General features: G+C 37.1%; 2 protein-coding genes and 1 pseudogene across 3 annotated transcripts in view; 2 read left to right on the top strand and 1 right to left on the bottom strand.

Annotated features, from left to right (window-relative positions):
• Nucleotides 1-3,015, top strand: part of eftud2 (elongation factor Tu GTP binding domain containing 2) — a 29,427-nt gene extending 26,412 nt beyond the window's left edge. The window contains exons 26-28 of the mRNA XM_056239846.1: nt 21-174; nt 2,372-2,479; nt 2,565-3,015. Coding sequence (XP_056095821.1) covers nt 21-174; nt 2,372-2,479; nt 2,565-2,660 — 358 coding nt within the window. The 3' untranslated portion in view covers nt 2,661-3,015. The remainder of the gene's footprint in view (nt 1-20; nt 175-2,371; nt 2,480-2,564) is intronic.
• Nucleotides 3,016-5,997: 2,982 nt separating this feature from the next.
• On the bottom strand, nt 5,998-6,646 carry LOC130075263 (uncharacterized; annotated as a pseudogene).
• A 2,731-nt stretch (nt 6,647-9,377) lies between these two features.
• The window catches only part of gjc1 (gap junction protein gamma 1), a 43,674-nt gene continuing 35,633 nt past the window's right edge, over nt 9,378-17,418 (top strand). Inside the window, exon 1 of one of the 2 annotated variants that reach the window (XM_056239854.1) lies at nt 9,378-9,493. The gene's annotated coding sequence lies outside the window, so the exon portion shown is untranslated. Of the gene's footprint in view, nt 9,494-10,289; nt 10,621-17,418 lie in introns of those variants that run through there. The other variant, XM_056239852.1, reaches the window with a different exon arrangement.

Raw genomic sequence — 17,418 nt, 5'->3', positions numbered from 1 at the left:
CTTGTCTCTGTGTCCCGTAGAGGTCATGTGACGCAGGATGCCCCAATCCCTGGCTCTCCTCTCTACACCATCAAGGCTTTCATTCCAGCTATTGACTCGTTTGGTTTTGAAACCGATCTCCGCACGCACACGCAGGGCCAGGCCTTTGCGCTCAGTGTGTTCCACCACTGGCAGGTACAATCGCACCCACGTTTTTCCTTCTCTCTCTCTTTTGCGTGCGTTTGAATGAGTACAAGAGGGATTGTGTGTATGTAAAAAATCCTGTCAAAAACACACCCAACAATTAAAATAAATGAAATTTAAAAAAAAAAATGTTTTAGAAAGTCTTCCATTTCTTTAACCAAAATATGATTTTCAGGTTTAATTTCTTCTTTTAATTTATTTATTTAAAATTATTACTTTTTTTAGGGGAAAGTGTGACATGGGCATCCTTTTGATTTTTATGATTTTTCTTTCCCATAATGACAATTTTATGACAATTAATTAAGCACAGTAATAGGAAAATATATTTTCATTAATTGATAAATTATTGTTCCTTTTATTAAATTATTTTTATTAATACATTATTAATGTATTATGTTTTTTATTTTTTTTTATTGTTTATTAAAATTGTATTAAAGTATTCTTAAGGTGAGAAACTGAGATTTACCAATAAGAAAATAATAAAAGATAAATTGGTTAAAGAAATTGTATTATGACTTTTTGTATGGCAATTAAGCACAGTAATGTGAGTAATATATTTAAATTGATCTTTCATAAATGATGATTTTTTTGCTAATAGATTAATTATTGTACTATTGTTATTAAATTATTTAGCAGCTGCTGTTTTTTTAATTATTTATTAATTGTATTGCAGTATTTTTACTACAAGAACCTAATGAGATTTACCATTTGAAATTAGTAATAGGTACAATAAAATTTCCGATGCATTACTGGAATGAAAATTTGGAAGGAAATGTAGAAATATTTAAGAAACGGTAGTATTTTTTGTACTATACTGTATGCTTATGTAAAAATTGTATTAGTACTTTGAACCAAGATAATTTCATTAGAACCGCTTTTAAGAACATTGGAAATGACAAAAAAATATAGTAATGAGAATTTTTGAAAAATATCCAAAAAAGTACCGTATTTTCCGCACTATAAGGCGCACCGGATTATAAGGCGTACCTTCAATGAATGACCTATTTTAGAACATTTTTCATATATAGGGCGCACCGGATTATAAGGCGCATAAGATACTGCCGTCAAACGTTTGACTGGGTTTGCGTTATGCATCCACTAGATGTGCTAAAGGGAATGTCAACAAAACAGTCAGATAAAGTTTTAAAACAGTCAGATAAAACTTTATTAACCGGTGTTGCCTACACCGTGTTATCCTCTTTATAAAATTTGCACCCTGTTGACTTAAACGGGACAAGTTTTAAACCTGCTTTTAGCCTCTTAACAACCTTAATGTGTCATTACAAGTGCACAGCCATGTGAGTGAACACGGTGAATCTGACTGCAGTAAATGTGAAAGATATGAATAAAAATGATGTTTATTCAGCCAGCTCACATACCCGTATTTTCTTCCTGTTTTCGGTCGAAGTCCACAGTAGGCAATTGTCGAGTGCGCGCGCGCGATCATTGGTAACTAAGCAACAGTGGAGACTCAGACTGTCAGCCGATGACGGTGCTGTGTGGTGTTCTGAGAATATCAGCTCAAATGGATAGTTCATCCGAATCAGATGTTGAACACACGGAGGAGGTTTGATCGCGCGCGCGAACTCGACAATCAACTACTGTGGACTTCGGCCGAAAACAGGAAGTAAATACGGGTATGTGAGCCGGCTGAATAAAGAGATTATTCCTGCCTTCGTGAAAGCTCGGATCACAGTTGAGACTGATATATCAGCCCAGGCATCCACGATCCATTGGCAGATAGTGGCGTAAGTCGCCCGGCGCTGTCTCCCCGTCTTGGTGAACGTGTGTTCCCCATCCATATATAAGGTGCTCCGGATTATAAGGCGCACTGTCATTTTTTGAGAAAAATAAAGGCTTTTAAGTGCGCCTTATAGTGCGGAAAATACGGTAGTCTTTTAAAAATAGGCTTCATTTTCTTTATGCAAAATATGATTTCTTTCCTTTTCATTTTGGGGTAAAATGTGACTTGGACTTGCTTGCATAGGATTCTCCCGTGTGTGCGTGTGTCTGTGTGTGAGTTGATGTGCTCTGATGTGTTTGATGTTGAGTAGCAGAAGTTCGAGTCAGCAGCAGCTTATCTCGGACTCCCTTTGCCTTTAACACTGTTTCTGTGTGTGTGTTTGTCACATGGTATTAGATTTTCACGACTGTCCTGAGTAATTATTGTCTCTTCCCCTCACTCTAGATTGTTCCCGGTGATCCTCTGGATAAGAGCATTGTGATTCGTCCTCTAGAGCCTCAGCCGGCCCCTCATCTAGCCAGAGAGTTTATGATCAAAACCCGCAGGCGCAAAGTAAGATATGTTTCAATCAACTTGTTTAGTTTGAATATGCATCATATATCATCATATATCAACATCATCTCTCCTCTTCCTCCAGGGTTTGAGTGAGGACGTTAGTATCAGCAAGTTCTTCGATGACCCTATGTTGTTGGAGCTGGCCAAACAGGATGTGGTGCTCAACTACCCGATGTGATGAGACAAATGAACTTAACTTATCCCATCATTCCCTTTCAGCTTCACCGGACTTGCCCCTATTACGAATCAATCCAGTTCTGTATGATGAAATATAAAAACAGGGTTTTTTTTATATGCAAAGTGCTAGAAACATCAACACTGATTTCTGTTGCTGTTACCCCAGACTCCCCTAAATTAACCTGTGACCTCCATGTGCATCCTTACAGTCTTGCCCTGTTTATTTTTATATTTGACAAGTGTTTTTGTAGTATAAGATGATGCGAGGACAGGCAAGTCTTTTTGGAATGTGTCTGAAATCTCTGTAAAATCTTACATAATTTTTTGTAAGTGTGATTAAAAGGATTTGGCCTGTGGATCTGTGTTTGAGTTCATTATGGATGTATTCTTTATGATATCCATGAAGGTGATACCCATTGTACTTCTCAAGGCTTGCAGACTCCTTGATGTGAAGGAAAAGGTGGTTTTGATATGCAGTATGAAAGCATGCTCAAACTTTGGAGGAGAATATTCAACACTGGAGATACTTGGGGATTATTCAGTGACCAGAATAAAACTGAAGTACATACAAAGGGCAGGAGATGTACATCTGCATGCATACGGGTCAAAACAGATTGGTTTGTGTCTGTGACACTGTCTGCCAAATGCAGAAGCAGAACAGGTTGACATGAGTGAAGGCCATTCAACAGAAAGAAGTCTGACATGTCAGAAGTGAATGTCACAGATGTCTTTCTGTATTTCATAATTTCACCTGTGAGTTGTGAGAGTTGGTTATTTGCATTTATATTGAATGAAACTTGGTTCAGGTCTGGATTTAAACTAACCTAAACCAGAAACTAATAAATGTATGAATAATGTTTAAACAGGAAAAGAATGTCATACAGAATGACTTAAGAGTGAGCAAATTATTTAATTAACATTTTTTTAGTACTATCCCGGTTACACTACAATATAGTCTCATATCTATTAATATTATTTATTGGACCTGAGCTAACATGACTTAACAATTGACAGTTGTATTTGTATTAACGAAGATTAATAAATACCGTAACACATGTATTTCTCATTGTTTATTAGTGCATTAACCATAATAAATGGCATAATAAATCATTATCCATATAAAACGAAAATAAAAAGTATATAAAGGTCAATTAAAATGTTGAAAAGTAAGTAGACAGTATGTTAATATTTTGAACTTTACTGCCATATTTTCTGACATTCATATAATTAGTCTGGCTGAAGAGAAGTTTCTGAATGTCTGAGGGAATCATAGCGTGAATTCAGAGATGGGGGGTTTCCATGCATGTGTCATTGGGTGAAATGGTGATGAATAATCAGTTCGGACTACGTTGCTGCTACCTTCATGAATGATGTGTGTTTGTGTGTGTGATGTAAATATGTGAGATGGTTCTGGCAGCATGAGTGACAGACTTTATAAGAGGCTCTCTCGTGCACTGCACATACCACTTGCATAATAAAATATCTGTCAACACTTAAAGCCTTATAGTTGCCAGAAACGCGGAGAACACAGTGTTTCTTAATCTCACCACAAAAAAATACACAAAGTTCCAGTGGAAAGTTTGAGGTTTTGATACTCCAGCCAGCAGTGAGGTGGTTTCATTAACAAAATTTAACTTGCATGTCAAGGGGAAAATATAAAGAGAGAAAAGGGAGGAAGGATTGCATACCAGGATCACTTTCTCACAAGATGAATGGTGAAATGATATTCTGATTAAATGTCTTCTCCTAAGGTTGTGGCTTACTGGTGTGTTTTTTCTATATTTAGCAGTGATTTTCATATTGTGCTCAAAGGTTCTGTGTGAATGTGTGCTTTGGCACGTTTCACATTCACTGCCATCAGAGCAGATGCCCTGGGCTCCACACAGTCACACTCTGCATGTACACACACATATTCTACCCCAGAGTCAGAAAACTGGCATAATACTTTCACAAACTTGTTAGACATACCTCATGATTGACACAACGCAGAAATGTGTACAAGTTCTAAGTCAAATATTTGCTTTATAGACATTCACGTTGCTGTCAGTATAAGCTTTTGTATTTAAGCATGTTTACTCTGGCATCTTACCTTGTATCTCCAGACGTTTTCTTCCATCCAATGACATATAATTCCTCCATTCTATCTCAGCCAATCAAAAAAGATGGTGTTGTCAATCTGGTATTGTTTCATAGTGCTTTGACGGGGATTTGGTTAAATGTTCATGAATGAATGTTTTATTAGGCTTTTATATCTTTAATATCCAAACCTGTATGATTATACAGTATGACCTGTATGAGAGCAGTAGTACTATGGGCTAAATGTTATTGAATTTTTATGTAATTTTTTTGTAATTTTTGGAGCTTCAAAGACACTGGTCAACATTTAATGATTTGGAAAAGAGAAACATTAACTTTATGCCTAATTCCTCCTTTCATGATCAAGAAAATCATACAGGTTTGGAACAATGTAAATTATTGTTTTTGAGGGAACTAGGCTTTTAAGCCATGCCTCCCTGCATGGCCAGTTAAATTACTACTGCTTTTTTCTCTATTTCTTTCACATCTCTCCACTCACACCTTAACCTCTTCATGACCCTCTGTCATGAGACTTGCAAAGTACCCAGTCATGACACCACATGAGGGCAGCGTTTCTTACAGCAATATGAAAGACATGTACAGCGCATGGGCTTTGTTTGGAATGCAACATATTGCTAACTGCATACTGCATTGTATACATATGCCTACTGTTTTAACATTTACATTTAATCATTTATCAGATGCTTTTATCCAAAGCGACTTCGAATTGAGAAGGACAACAGAAGCAATCAAATCAACATATATATATATATTTATATTAGGGCTGTCAAATGATTAATCGCGATTAATCGCATCCAAAATAAAAGTTTGTGTTTACATAATATATGTGGGTGCACTGTGTATAATTATTTTATATATATAAATACACACACATGCTTGTATATATTTAAGAAATATTTTCATGTATATACTGTATATAGATTTATATATAATTTTTATTATATATAAATATAAATAGTTTATATATAAATAATATTTTTTTCTTAAATATACATGCATGTGTGTGTATTTATATATAAATAAAATAATTATACACAGTGCACCCACATATATTATGTAAACACAAACTTTTATTTTGGATGCGATTAATCGCGATTAATCTTTTGACAGCCCTAAAGATAAAATAGAAATAGAATAGAATAGAAAGGGTTAATATTAATGGGTCAAGTGTTGACAAAAAGATAAATTTCTATTTCTTGAAAATGGCTATGGACTCAGCAGCTCGGATTGAGTTAGGCTGGTCATTCCACCAGCAGGGAACAGTCCAGGTGAAGGTCTGTGAAAGTGATTGTCCCTCTTTGAGATAGCACCACAAGGTGCCGTTCACTTGCAGAACGCAAGCTTCTGGAGGGCACATAAGTCTGAAGTAGTGAATTTAGGTATGGGTATGCAGAACCAGTGGTCGTTCTGTAGGCAAACATCAGTGCCTTAAATTTGATGGGAGCAGTTATTGGCTACCAGTGTAAATTGATGAATAGAGGTGTGACTTGCGCTTTCTTCGACTCATTAAAGACTACTCTTGCTGCTGCATTTTGAATCAGTTGCAGAGGTTTAACAGTACATGCTGGAAGGCCTGCCAAGAGAGCATTACAATAGTCCAGTCTGGATAAAACAAGAGCTTGGACAAGGAATTGTGTAGCATGCTCCAATAGGAAGGGCCTGATCTTCCTAATGTTGTATAAGGCAAATCTGCAGCACTGGGCCATTCAAACAATTTGGTCTGTGAAGTTTAACTGATTATCAATCACAACTCTGAGGTTCCTGGCTGTCCTGGAAGGAGTTATGGATGACAAACCTAGCTGAATGGAAGTTGTGATGAAATGTTGGGTTGGCCGATATCACAAGCAGCTCTGTCTTCGCAGGGTTGAGTTGAAGATGGTGGTCCTTCATCCAGTCCGAAAATGTCTGTCAGGCTGAGATGCGAGTAGCTACCATCGTATTATTTGGCTGGAATGAGAGGTAGAGTTGTGTGATATCAGCATAGCGGTGATAGGAAAAACCATGTTTCTGAATGACAGATCCTAATGATGACATGTAGATGGAGAAGAGAAGTGGTCCAAGCACTGAGCCCTGAGGCACCCCCATAGCTAATTATTGCAACTTAGACAACTCACCCCTCCAAGACAGCTTGAAGAGGTATGCAGCAGCCAGTGTGCAACAATAAACTCTTCAAATAGTAGCTCACAGTATGAAACCTCATTAGTTTAATTGTTTAATTCAGCAAGTGGTACCCAGTTATCATCTGAATAACAATTTTGTATTTTTGATCCAGTTTTGTATAAAATTGTGATGTGAAAATAAGCTGCAGATGCAATAGCGAGAATAGAATGTTTATTGATCAAAAGTGAGAACAAGTCCAAAAAAAAGGTGAAGACAACAGTTAATCTGGGTAACGCAGGGACGATGAGTAGGCAACCCGATCAGCCGTGAAGGTGTAGACGTGGGCTGAATCCAACGATACCGATACCCAGGCAAGAACCACAGAACTTCCAGAAGGAATAAATCCACAACAGCAGTCCAGAAAACTCAGGAAATAGAATCCAAACCCAGGAAACGGGTAGCTTCAGAGGTCAGGAAACAGGACACGATACCAGCGACTTCAACAACGATCTGACAACACAAGACAGCAGGCAATGAACATAAAGGCACAGCTGATACCGATGATAATTAATGGTAATAATAAGTGGCCACACCCACATGCACACACAAACACACAGGAAGAGAGAGAGAGACAGTGAATTCATGAACCGTGACAAAATTTGGTATATTTCTTTGTATATAATTTTTTTTTCAAATTTTGCATAAAATCTTACAGTTACAGTCCATTTTAGTGACATTAATGTTTAACAGAAATGATGCAGAAAGGAAAAGTCAATCCTAAACACAGTGGAAAGGAATTGCTAAACTTTATGAATTGCTAGCAACAGGTCTGATGTACAGTAGTGGACTGTGGACACAAGTGATGTCCGGAGGGGATATTTGCACAATAGGCCTATTAAGGACACTTCATGTTCTATTAAACAATCAGAATATGAGGAATATGTTGGGAAGAAGATTACACTAAACTTGGTTAAGATATTAAAATGACAAAATTATTTGGCAAGAAATGTAAACTCAAACATATAATTAAATCTGGATTTTATTGTATTATGCAACAAAAAAAAAGCTTAAAAAAACAAAAAGCTTACAGAAAATAAAGAATACATTGACTACAATGTAATCAGTTATCAGTTATTTTGTTGTTTCTCCCTTGTTTTTGATTACAGCAGCCATTCTCCTGGGCATTGACTCACTAAACTTTGTACATGTTTCATGCTTAACTTCTTTCCAATCCTCCTTAAGTTCTTCTTAAATTTGAGCTTCATTGAAAGACCTGCATGGCTTATCACAATCCAGGTTTATAATTTCCCAAAGGTTTTCAATGGCTCTCAGGGGACTGAGGAGGCCACTTAAGACTTCAAAATGCTAAGCATGAACACTTTTATTGAGCACAGCTTTGTTGCATGCGCTGTGTTTTTGGGATCGTTATCATGTTGAAAAATACACATTTGATTTCAAAACAGATCCTCCACACTTGCCTACATTGTGTTCAACAGGATTCCCATGTATTGGTCCATTTTCAAAGTGCCAGCAATTTTGTAATTTGGTATGTTTCATTGCATTATAACAAATGATACAATTGAAACATGGAACGCATACATTAGTTTTACACTACAGGCACAACTTCACAACATGCATATTTATTTATTTAAAATAAATAATATTTATTATTATTATTATATTTAATATATAAATATATTAATATTTATTTAAAATTTCATAAAAAAATATAAATATAATAAATATGTTATAAAGTGTCACTACTGTATACCGAGGCATACAAGAAAATGTGATATAGTCAAAATATGAGTTATGATGACTGTAATGTCATGATAATAAATGGAATTTCAATCACAATGTGAATATCCTAAAATTATATTCTAGAGGTTGAAGAAAGTTTTCGAACTCAAGGCATTTCGACTTTACACAATGGCAGAAAAAAAAAAACTCTGAAATGAGTGGTGGTTGTCTGATCATTTGTTCAATAACATTGAGTGACAGATTAATGGAGTGATTTGATGTGACAATGTCACCATCTTGATCCGACGTCTCAGTGTTGCCTCTACTACTCTTCTCCTTTCCCACAAGTCAGAGTGAGAGATTCATGTTAAACAGGGCACCAGGGAATTTCTGGCAGACACCACAAGATAATGTGACAAAGAGAAGTACTGGAGCCCTCCGTGTCACTTCAGGCTGTTTTTGAGCACCATATGCCGAAAGCCCTTCTGTTCATCAAAACCACCCAGAGTACACAAACTTTTGGAAGCCTGATTGCACCCTACCCCTACCTCCCAGTCACAATGTGAACAGTTTGATCATATCTATGCCATCCTAACAACAATAATTATTTCATGCCCTGGACTCTTACCAACCTAAGCCCTGCCATCATTTGACAAGTGAGAAAGAGAGAGACAGAACACAAAGAAAACAGAGAGAGAGAGAGAGAGAGAGAGAGAGAGAGAGGCCTCTGGTTTGGAGGAAACCCCATTTCCAATGTCACTGTATAAGATGTCAGCCAATGCACCTGAACCAGTCAGCCTGTCAAAGTTCCTGTCAGAGTGCCTGAATGTCAGAGAAGCAGATGGAGAGGTTACAATGGCTCGTTTAGACTTGAGACTGATGGAACACGGTTTCAGGGTAAGAACTATCAACTCAAATTCTGATTGAGGATATAAGGCTGGGCAGGTATTAGAAGTCTAAATTAAGCTGGAGAAAATAATGGACTAAAGAGTACAATAACAGGATGTTAGTAGGAACTTAGAACTTATTTTTGTTTAAAAGTTAAAACCTATCCAATGTTCCAGGTTTTGCTTTATTTTCTCTGATAATTTACTATAGAACAAATTATTAAATGTATTAAAACAATTTATTACAAATGTCTATCCTTTATAGTCTATTTTGTATCGAAACAGATAACAAAATAATTTAATAAACAGCTTAAATTGAAGTTACAACACTTTGTCTTTTTATGTCCAAAGGAAATCATGCATGAGAGCGGGCGCGCGCATCGTGCTTGCGCGCAAGTCAATCATCCTTCGACTTTTGTGAACGTCAGAAATGCCTCTCGTCTGTGTGCAACCATCCGTCATGCTTCCCCTTCAGTTTTAAACGCCCTAGCATCCCTCGGACAAGGTCATGCACTTTTGCCTTTCCCTGCGATAAACAATCGAAAAAGTGGCGTGGGTAAAAGCCGTGCAAGCAGTCATTGTGTCCCAGCCTCCACGAGAGAACGGAGAGGAGATGCGGACACCGCTTGAAATCGTAGTCATTTATTTTTGACAGTAAGTAGCCTAGGATGGATAGGTCGCACGTGTGCAATGAAGTGAGTGACTTTAGGCGCGCGATTAAAAATGACACTTCAAGCGCGAGAGAATATTTCGCCAGGTAAATACGGGGACGAGAGTAACGTTATAGCTCTCGCTAGACGCGCGAAAATGAACTCAGCGGTGAACGAGTGTCGGCAGTGATTTCTTCGAAATGACTGAATTCATCCAACTGAATTTATGAACAGAACGACAGATGGCAAATAATCATTAACAACACTCACAATACGTCGTAAAATAGCGCTCGTTACCGAACAGTATGTTCAAATCGGATAATTTCAGTCACGCTCTGTCTGAGGTCTCGTGAAGGGTTCAACGGTGACAAGACAGAAGCAAAGGCGAGTTCAACAACGGAGGACTTGGGCAGCGATTAGAATACTGGGACCTTCCGTCATTTCGGCATCCTTCTCCATAACATAATCATCACAGACTCGCAGAGCGGTAAGAATCATATTTCAGCCATATTTGAATTTTAATAAGATATAATGTGTGTGGAGAAACAGCACGTGCGCGTGAATGACAGAACTGTAGCGTGTTACCACATTTTGACGAGGTTATGATGAATATCAAGCAATGATAGGCTATACTATATAGCCTACTTTAATGAAGACAATTAAAAATGTACTTTTGTGTGAAACGCAGTGCATTGATAGTGTGGTTACCACTGTAAAAATCATTGCAAATAATGACACTTTTATCCACGGGTTTGGTTTAGGGTTTTTTTGCTGAGAGAAACAAAACGGCATTAAAGACTTCACAGTTTCTGTTTTGCACTGGTTTCGTTTAGTCTTAAGAGAGTGAAAGCTGAAATTGTGTATTTAGTTGAGATTTTAGTAAATGTTTTCTCTGGTGCCGTTGTGCACAGTAAAGTACCCTATAGGCTACGTGAAGATATGGACATGTTTCTACTTTATATAGCCTTCATATTTTATGTATTGACTGAGCTTAAAGTAAAACTTATACTAACTTGTTAATGAGACAACTACATCATATATTTTTCTCTTCTTCCTTTCTCTTGTTCTTTATTTCTGTTTTTTATTTCTTTAATAAACAAGCACAACAACAGCTGAATTAAAAATAAAAGAAGTTATGATTGAAAAAAAGAGGAAGATACTTGTTAAAGTTTTTTTTTAGCGACCAGCAAGTTTTATTCATTGTGTGGTCCGGGTCTGTCTGTTTAACGTCTTTAAGAGGACACCATGTTTTTCAGTAAAACATTCACTGTACAGTACTGCTGTTGCTCCACAGCAACAAGCCTTGCAGGTATTTGTCACTGCAGTTATGCACCAAAACATCTGATTAAAGCAATTAGCTGATATTAGAGCATGAAAAGTACTTAATTTGCAGAGGTGGGGTGGTGGTGCGTAAAGTCACAAAATACCTCTAGCATTTTTTTTTTTTTTTAAATTACTATATTATTTTCAAACAGCTGTTAATAGGATTTAGTGCAACTGTTTAGTCAATTGTTAAAATTCACATCAGGCAGATTGTAATGTGTCATAGACAATCCATCTATAACTGTCAGTCATCTTAAAACCATCGAAAACACTTTTATCTGATACTGAAGTAGCCAATATAGATACTTTTTGATTTTTAATCATACATTCACTTCACTCCAAAATTGCCTATAGCTACGCCTTCATTCTGCATTCTGCATTTTCTCTCTCTCTGAGCCAGTGTTCAAAACTATCTGCTTGCCTTAGCTTGATTCAAAACGGTAAGCTTGTAATAATGTTTTTAATTCCAGTGGTACTGGTGGATTTCCGCGGGAAATTTGAGCATGTCTTTGCGTCATTATCTGTACACATAAAGAAGGGGTCTCGGCTAGTTGGCTATGTTGCGTGTGAGGATGTTGGAGGTGGAGATTTATAGCCTTTTCTCACAGCACTTGATATAATTAAACTTATTAATTTGATGGCGGATCCAGAAAGGTTCAAACGACAATCGCCAGTGACAACTGGAGATTCTCCCGCTGTAAAATGCAAAAGACTTTGGACTGAGAGTTTGGAAAAAGAGACTGCAACCGGCCCATGCGAAAACAAAATATCTGAAGGGCTTTAAATGTAGTCACGCAATACTGATGTTGTTAACATTAACAATTTGAGAACAAAGTATAATTTGCACGGTTTGACGTGATATGATAAGTGATCGTTAGATTTAATCAGCACGATTTACTCCAATGCTTTTTTTCAGTTAGTTGGTCAGAAGAACAAAACTGGATGTTACTTACTTGTTCAGATGACATTTTAGGGTGAAAATTCTTATGTTGGTCATACTTCCAAAAAGTAGAATCGGTGATTCTGAATACCAGTATCCACACCGGCGCAGTGATTGACAGCCGCACACTCTCCTCAAAACATTGGATTCATCCGCGCTGTGCCGTGCCGAGGCACAACTCACGTAAAGTTGATAATTCCGCGAATGACTGCAATTGCAGATTTCAAACAGAGATGGCGACAAAGAGGAAAAACTGCGGACTGCAGATTTAAATTAATCTTGTATTTTTGTTACTTTAAAGGTGCAGTGTGTGATTTTAGCGACATCTAGCGGTTCGGTTGCGAGTTTGCACTAAGGGCTCAGCCCACTGCTCACCCCTCCCTTTCGAAGAAGCTACGGTGGCTAAAACGGGACAAACGGGACAGAGGCTAAAACTCTGGCTATTCTCTGCTATTCTCGTCTGAGACAGCAGAGAATAGCCAGAGTAAACCAAGTTTCTGTACCACAGTCCATTATAAACCACATCATGGATAAAGTTTACAAAGCCATGGTCAGGTGAGGATGAAGGGTCTTAATACATAATATAATAATAGTAATCAGTTGATTGTCTCACGAACGTAACCAGCACATTTCTCCCCACATAGCAAATTCATAATACAGCGAGGGAGAAGAACCACATGAAACTATGCAACTATATATTTTTTCTAACAGGGTAGTAAAAGTTTAGCTGGCTAATATGAGCTGTTACTGTGGCTGAGCTGGTTAAAGCGTTAAGCCTTGTTTAAACTGGACGCGTCTGCATGAGCCCAAAGGTGCGCGCGGCAAAAATGACGTGATTGTAACAGCGCGCGCGCCTCCGCATCCCCTAGACACCATTTACTACACACAATAGGCTTTTTTTCTCTCTGATTTTGGAAACTCAATCGACTTAAAATGCTTCCAAGATCGACTTGTCGACCGCGATCGACGGGTTGGTGATTCATGTTACTGTTTTACGGTCAATGACAAGAGTAGCCTACTAATCATCAGCTGTCTCACGAACGTAACCAGCACATTTATCCCCACATAGCAAAGCCATAACACAGCAAGGGAGAAGAACTAAGTTACATGAAACAATCCAACTACATATTTTAGGATTATTACACCACTGACAAGGTAAAAAGTCACAACTCACTGTGTCTATGGCTAGCTTCTAGCTTTCTGCGGCTTCTCTTTCAATGTAGTGACGAAACGCGCTCTGTAACGCTGTTTGTTTGCTGTCAGCTACGGTAGAAACATGACGTCACAATATGTCGACCTTCATAGAAGGGGGTGCCCGCGGTTATGGAGATATAAATGCCTTTTTCTAAGGTAATAAAAACATCACGGTTTATGAAGTAAGTTCTTTATACACCGCTGAACAAATAGTTATGGATGTCATATTGCATTTCTGTTAATAGATACTCCATTTTTACACATTGCACCTTTAAAATATCTTTTATGTATAGATTTTACTTTCCACCTCTAACAGACCTACACTTAATCTTAAACAATGAAAATCTCTCTTAAAAACTTTAATTGCAAGATTAAAACTAAACAAAGAGTGCTATAAACAAACAATTTTGCTCCTAATAACAAAAAAAGTGCCAATAGTTTAAGAAACGCCTGTTAATTAAATACATGTTAAGATTTCCATTTAAAGGCTGTATCTAATAAAAAATATAATGAATAATTAGTAATTCTGCGTACAGACACAATGCCTTTATGATGTCAAGACCCCCTCTCCCAAGCACACACCCATCATATTTTACAGAACGTTCTTTTCATCCCAGGAGGACCTGGGTGTGAGACAACAGTGTTTCTATGTGACTTATTACATGCATACACACAGTAGACGTTTGGACTTTACTGTAGAAAGAAAAATAGTAAAGAAAGGGATGGAAATTGCACTTTGCCTGGGTAAAAGAGTGATGAGGAGCACATTCTGTCTGGCATGCAATTACACACACGCTCATGCACACCAGGAGCCTGATCTGAGGAACCTGGCCTGTGTAGCTTTCTAATGTGCTGTGAACATACACACACATAAAGAGACAAAACAGACTGCTTCGTTCCGGCTGGTCAAGGCCAGTTTTGACCACCCAGATTGAGCCGGCATCAGATATATGGGGAGGCTCTGAAGCCTCTCATCAAGTCTGTTACAAAGTCAATGTCAATCTATCATCCATATGGAGATTAAAATGAACGATGGCGAACAGATATGTAATGTATTATGTGAGTTTTTGTGTGCGCACTGTGTTTTCTACAAAAGAGTGCTGTACTTATCATCATGGTGATTCATAATGACTCCATCATTCTGTCTGATGCACACACACACCATAGACGCAGCATGTTTTTATGTGTGTGTGTAGTTATAGATCCTCAGTGACATTCCCAGTGGGAAGGAGTCTCATGTGATTCTTTTCTTTCACTCAGCTCAGTGCCGAAGTGAACCTTTGCCGTCCAAAACACACACAGACACACACGTGAGTGTGCATTCTCAGCTTCTGTGGCTGAGTGAGTAAATCTGCAGTCAGTATTAATGCTATGTGACAGCAAGGGATGACTGCAAAGACAGGACACACTGAGACAACCGAGGCCACGTAAAACACACACACACACAAACACGAGCCATCCTGATTTACAGCTTTCCCTCCCATGGCCTGCCCAATATCATCTCTTTCAAATCTTTCTCTTTCTCATACACAAGTCTCTGGTGACACAACCTGTTTCAAAGACAAGTACATGTGCTCTGTTGACCCAGCCGGGTCTGGGTCCTGTCAAAAAGAGATAGTGAAATACAGAGTAAGAAAAAGCATACTGAACTAGTGTTAATTGACTTATTAAAAATAAATAAACAAAAACTATGATGAAAATCTATTGACATGTTTGTCAACTAATAAAAATGAGGCAATAATGTTAGGAAGGGACGATTTGGGAAGTGATCCAGTCAGAACTGATGCCCTGCGTTGTAGATGCGCACATTTGAATGGTAAAGTTCTGATCTACCCAGCGGGACAAAAGTTGGCATACACTCAAAAATGTAAACGTCTGGGATAAAGAGAAGAGCAGACATATGGATAAATCTGAAAAAGCGTGACGACGTGACAGAAACCCACCTCTAAGCGCACAAGTCGAGAATTGAGCTCTTTCGCGTCTTTTCAAGCTTTAACGGACAAATACGCAGAAAATTATGTAAAAATATCTATTTTGGCGAGTATTCACACGCAGTCGGTTATGTCTTAATGGAACGTGAACATCGGATATGTATCAGTGTGTTGGATCCTTGCATTCAGCCTTAAAGTGACAGCAGTCTAATAACCCTGCTGCTGTCATTAATGTTAATCAAATAACAAAAGAAAAAGAAAAGGATTCATCTATATTTAATTTATATAAATAACGATGTCTACTTTAAAGAATAAACAATGTTATGTGCAAGTTGTTATAAAGAATGCAAATATCATTAGTAATTGAAAAGACAGATGAATTAATACATTTTAAGACAAATAAAGTCATGTTATATGTCAGCAGTTAAATCTGTGTCTGTATTGCATGTTCAAACCTTAATATCGTTCATATTAACAGGTTAATAGATGTTTTCTCCAGATATTAAGGTATCATGAGTTTGGACATTTTAGAGAAATGCTTAATTGATGCATTGCAGTTTAACTAAACCCTTTAGATTTTAGTCAACTAAATCTACTGTAGATTTAGTTGACTAAAATCATGTGATATTTAGTCGACTAAAACAATTCAGATGGCTATAAAATGACTAAAACTAAAAAGCATTTTAGTCAAAAGACTGACTAAAACTAAATCAAAATTTCCTGTCAAAATTAGCACTGTACTTAAGAAATATATTAGGTTGCAGACTCTGTTCTCCACATCTTCCTCTCTGTCTCTCTTGCTTGGGTGATATGAGTGTAGAGCAGAGGGGTAGATCTCATGTCCAACTGGAGGAGAAACAACCAGGACATTTTACGATACTGACAGTTATAGTGACAGTTTGATATAATCCCAAAATGTTCCCCCAAGATATTCACCCTTTTAGTGAGTTATTTAAACATATTCCATCTGAAGTGTTTGCAGTGCTTCTGAATGTACAGTACCATAGTGAATTAATTAATTTATTTAAGAATTACAGTTATTTAAATTATTATTCATTTATTTCTTGTTATTATAATCGCCCGTCGGTGTATGAATGAGTGAGTGAATGGGTGAATGTGAGGCAAATTGTAAAGCGCTTTGGTGGCCATTGGGTCTGTGAAAGCGCTATATAAATGCAGTCCATTTTACCATTTATAATGAACAAATATATTTTTTTGAGAGTTTGTCATCTGATTTGAATGTGATGGGGAAAATGTTCCATTCGAAAAAGTACATAAGGGCTTGACCAGAAGGATGGGTGCTATTTAAAAAAAAAAAAAAGTAGAATGTACATTTAATTTAATAAAAAAAAATACTACATATTAAAATATTAATTAATTGTTAATATAATACTTATAAAATGTGAAGTTTAATATTATAAATGCAAATCTAAAATTATACTCTTTTTGTTGGGTTGTCTTTGCTGGCTGCAAGCAACAACAAAAAAAGAAGAAGAAAAAAAAGAAAAACACGAGGAGTGTATCCGATTCATGTTTAAATAACTTGTTTGTTTTCGTCCTGTTGCTAAATCAGACAAAAAAAAAAACTCAAATCAGTCTAACAAATTACTTGCTGAATCCGTCAGTTGAATCATCTGACTCTGTATCTGACTGGATGTTTATGACAACATATTAAAGGTACACATTCATTTTAACAAAAAAATAATTATAAAAAACCTTATGTTTAAAAGAATAATATTGTTTTGTTTAGTATGTACTTAACTGGGGCTGTTTCACTCAGTTAAGCAAATATAATGTGGGTAATTGCCAAAATGAAGATACACATGGAGAGTATCTGGCTAAATAAGTGAATACTTCCTTATAAGTGTTATGATAGTTGTGCTTTTACAACAGGAGT

This window comes from Rhinichthys klamathensis, unplaced genomic scaffold, assembly GCF_029890125.1.
Source record: "Rhinichthys klamathensis goyatoka isolate OS25496 unplaced genomic scaffold, OSU_Roscu_1.1 h1tg000571l_1, whole genome shotgun sequence".
NCBI classification, from domain to species: domain Eukaryota; kingdom Metazoa; phylum Chordata; class Actinopteri; order Cypriniformes; family Leuciscidae; genus Rhinichthys; species Rhinichthys klamathensis.
Note: the sequence above shows the minus strand (reverse complement) of the source record. Positions and strands in the feature narration are given on the sequence as shown.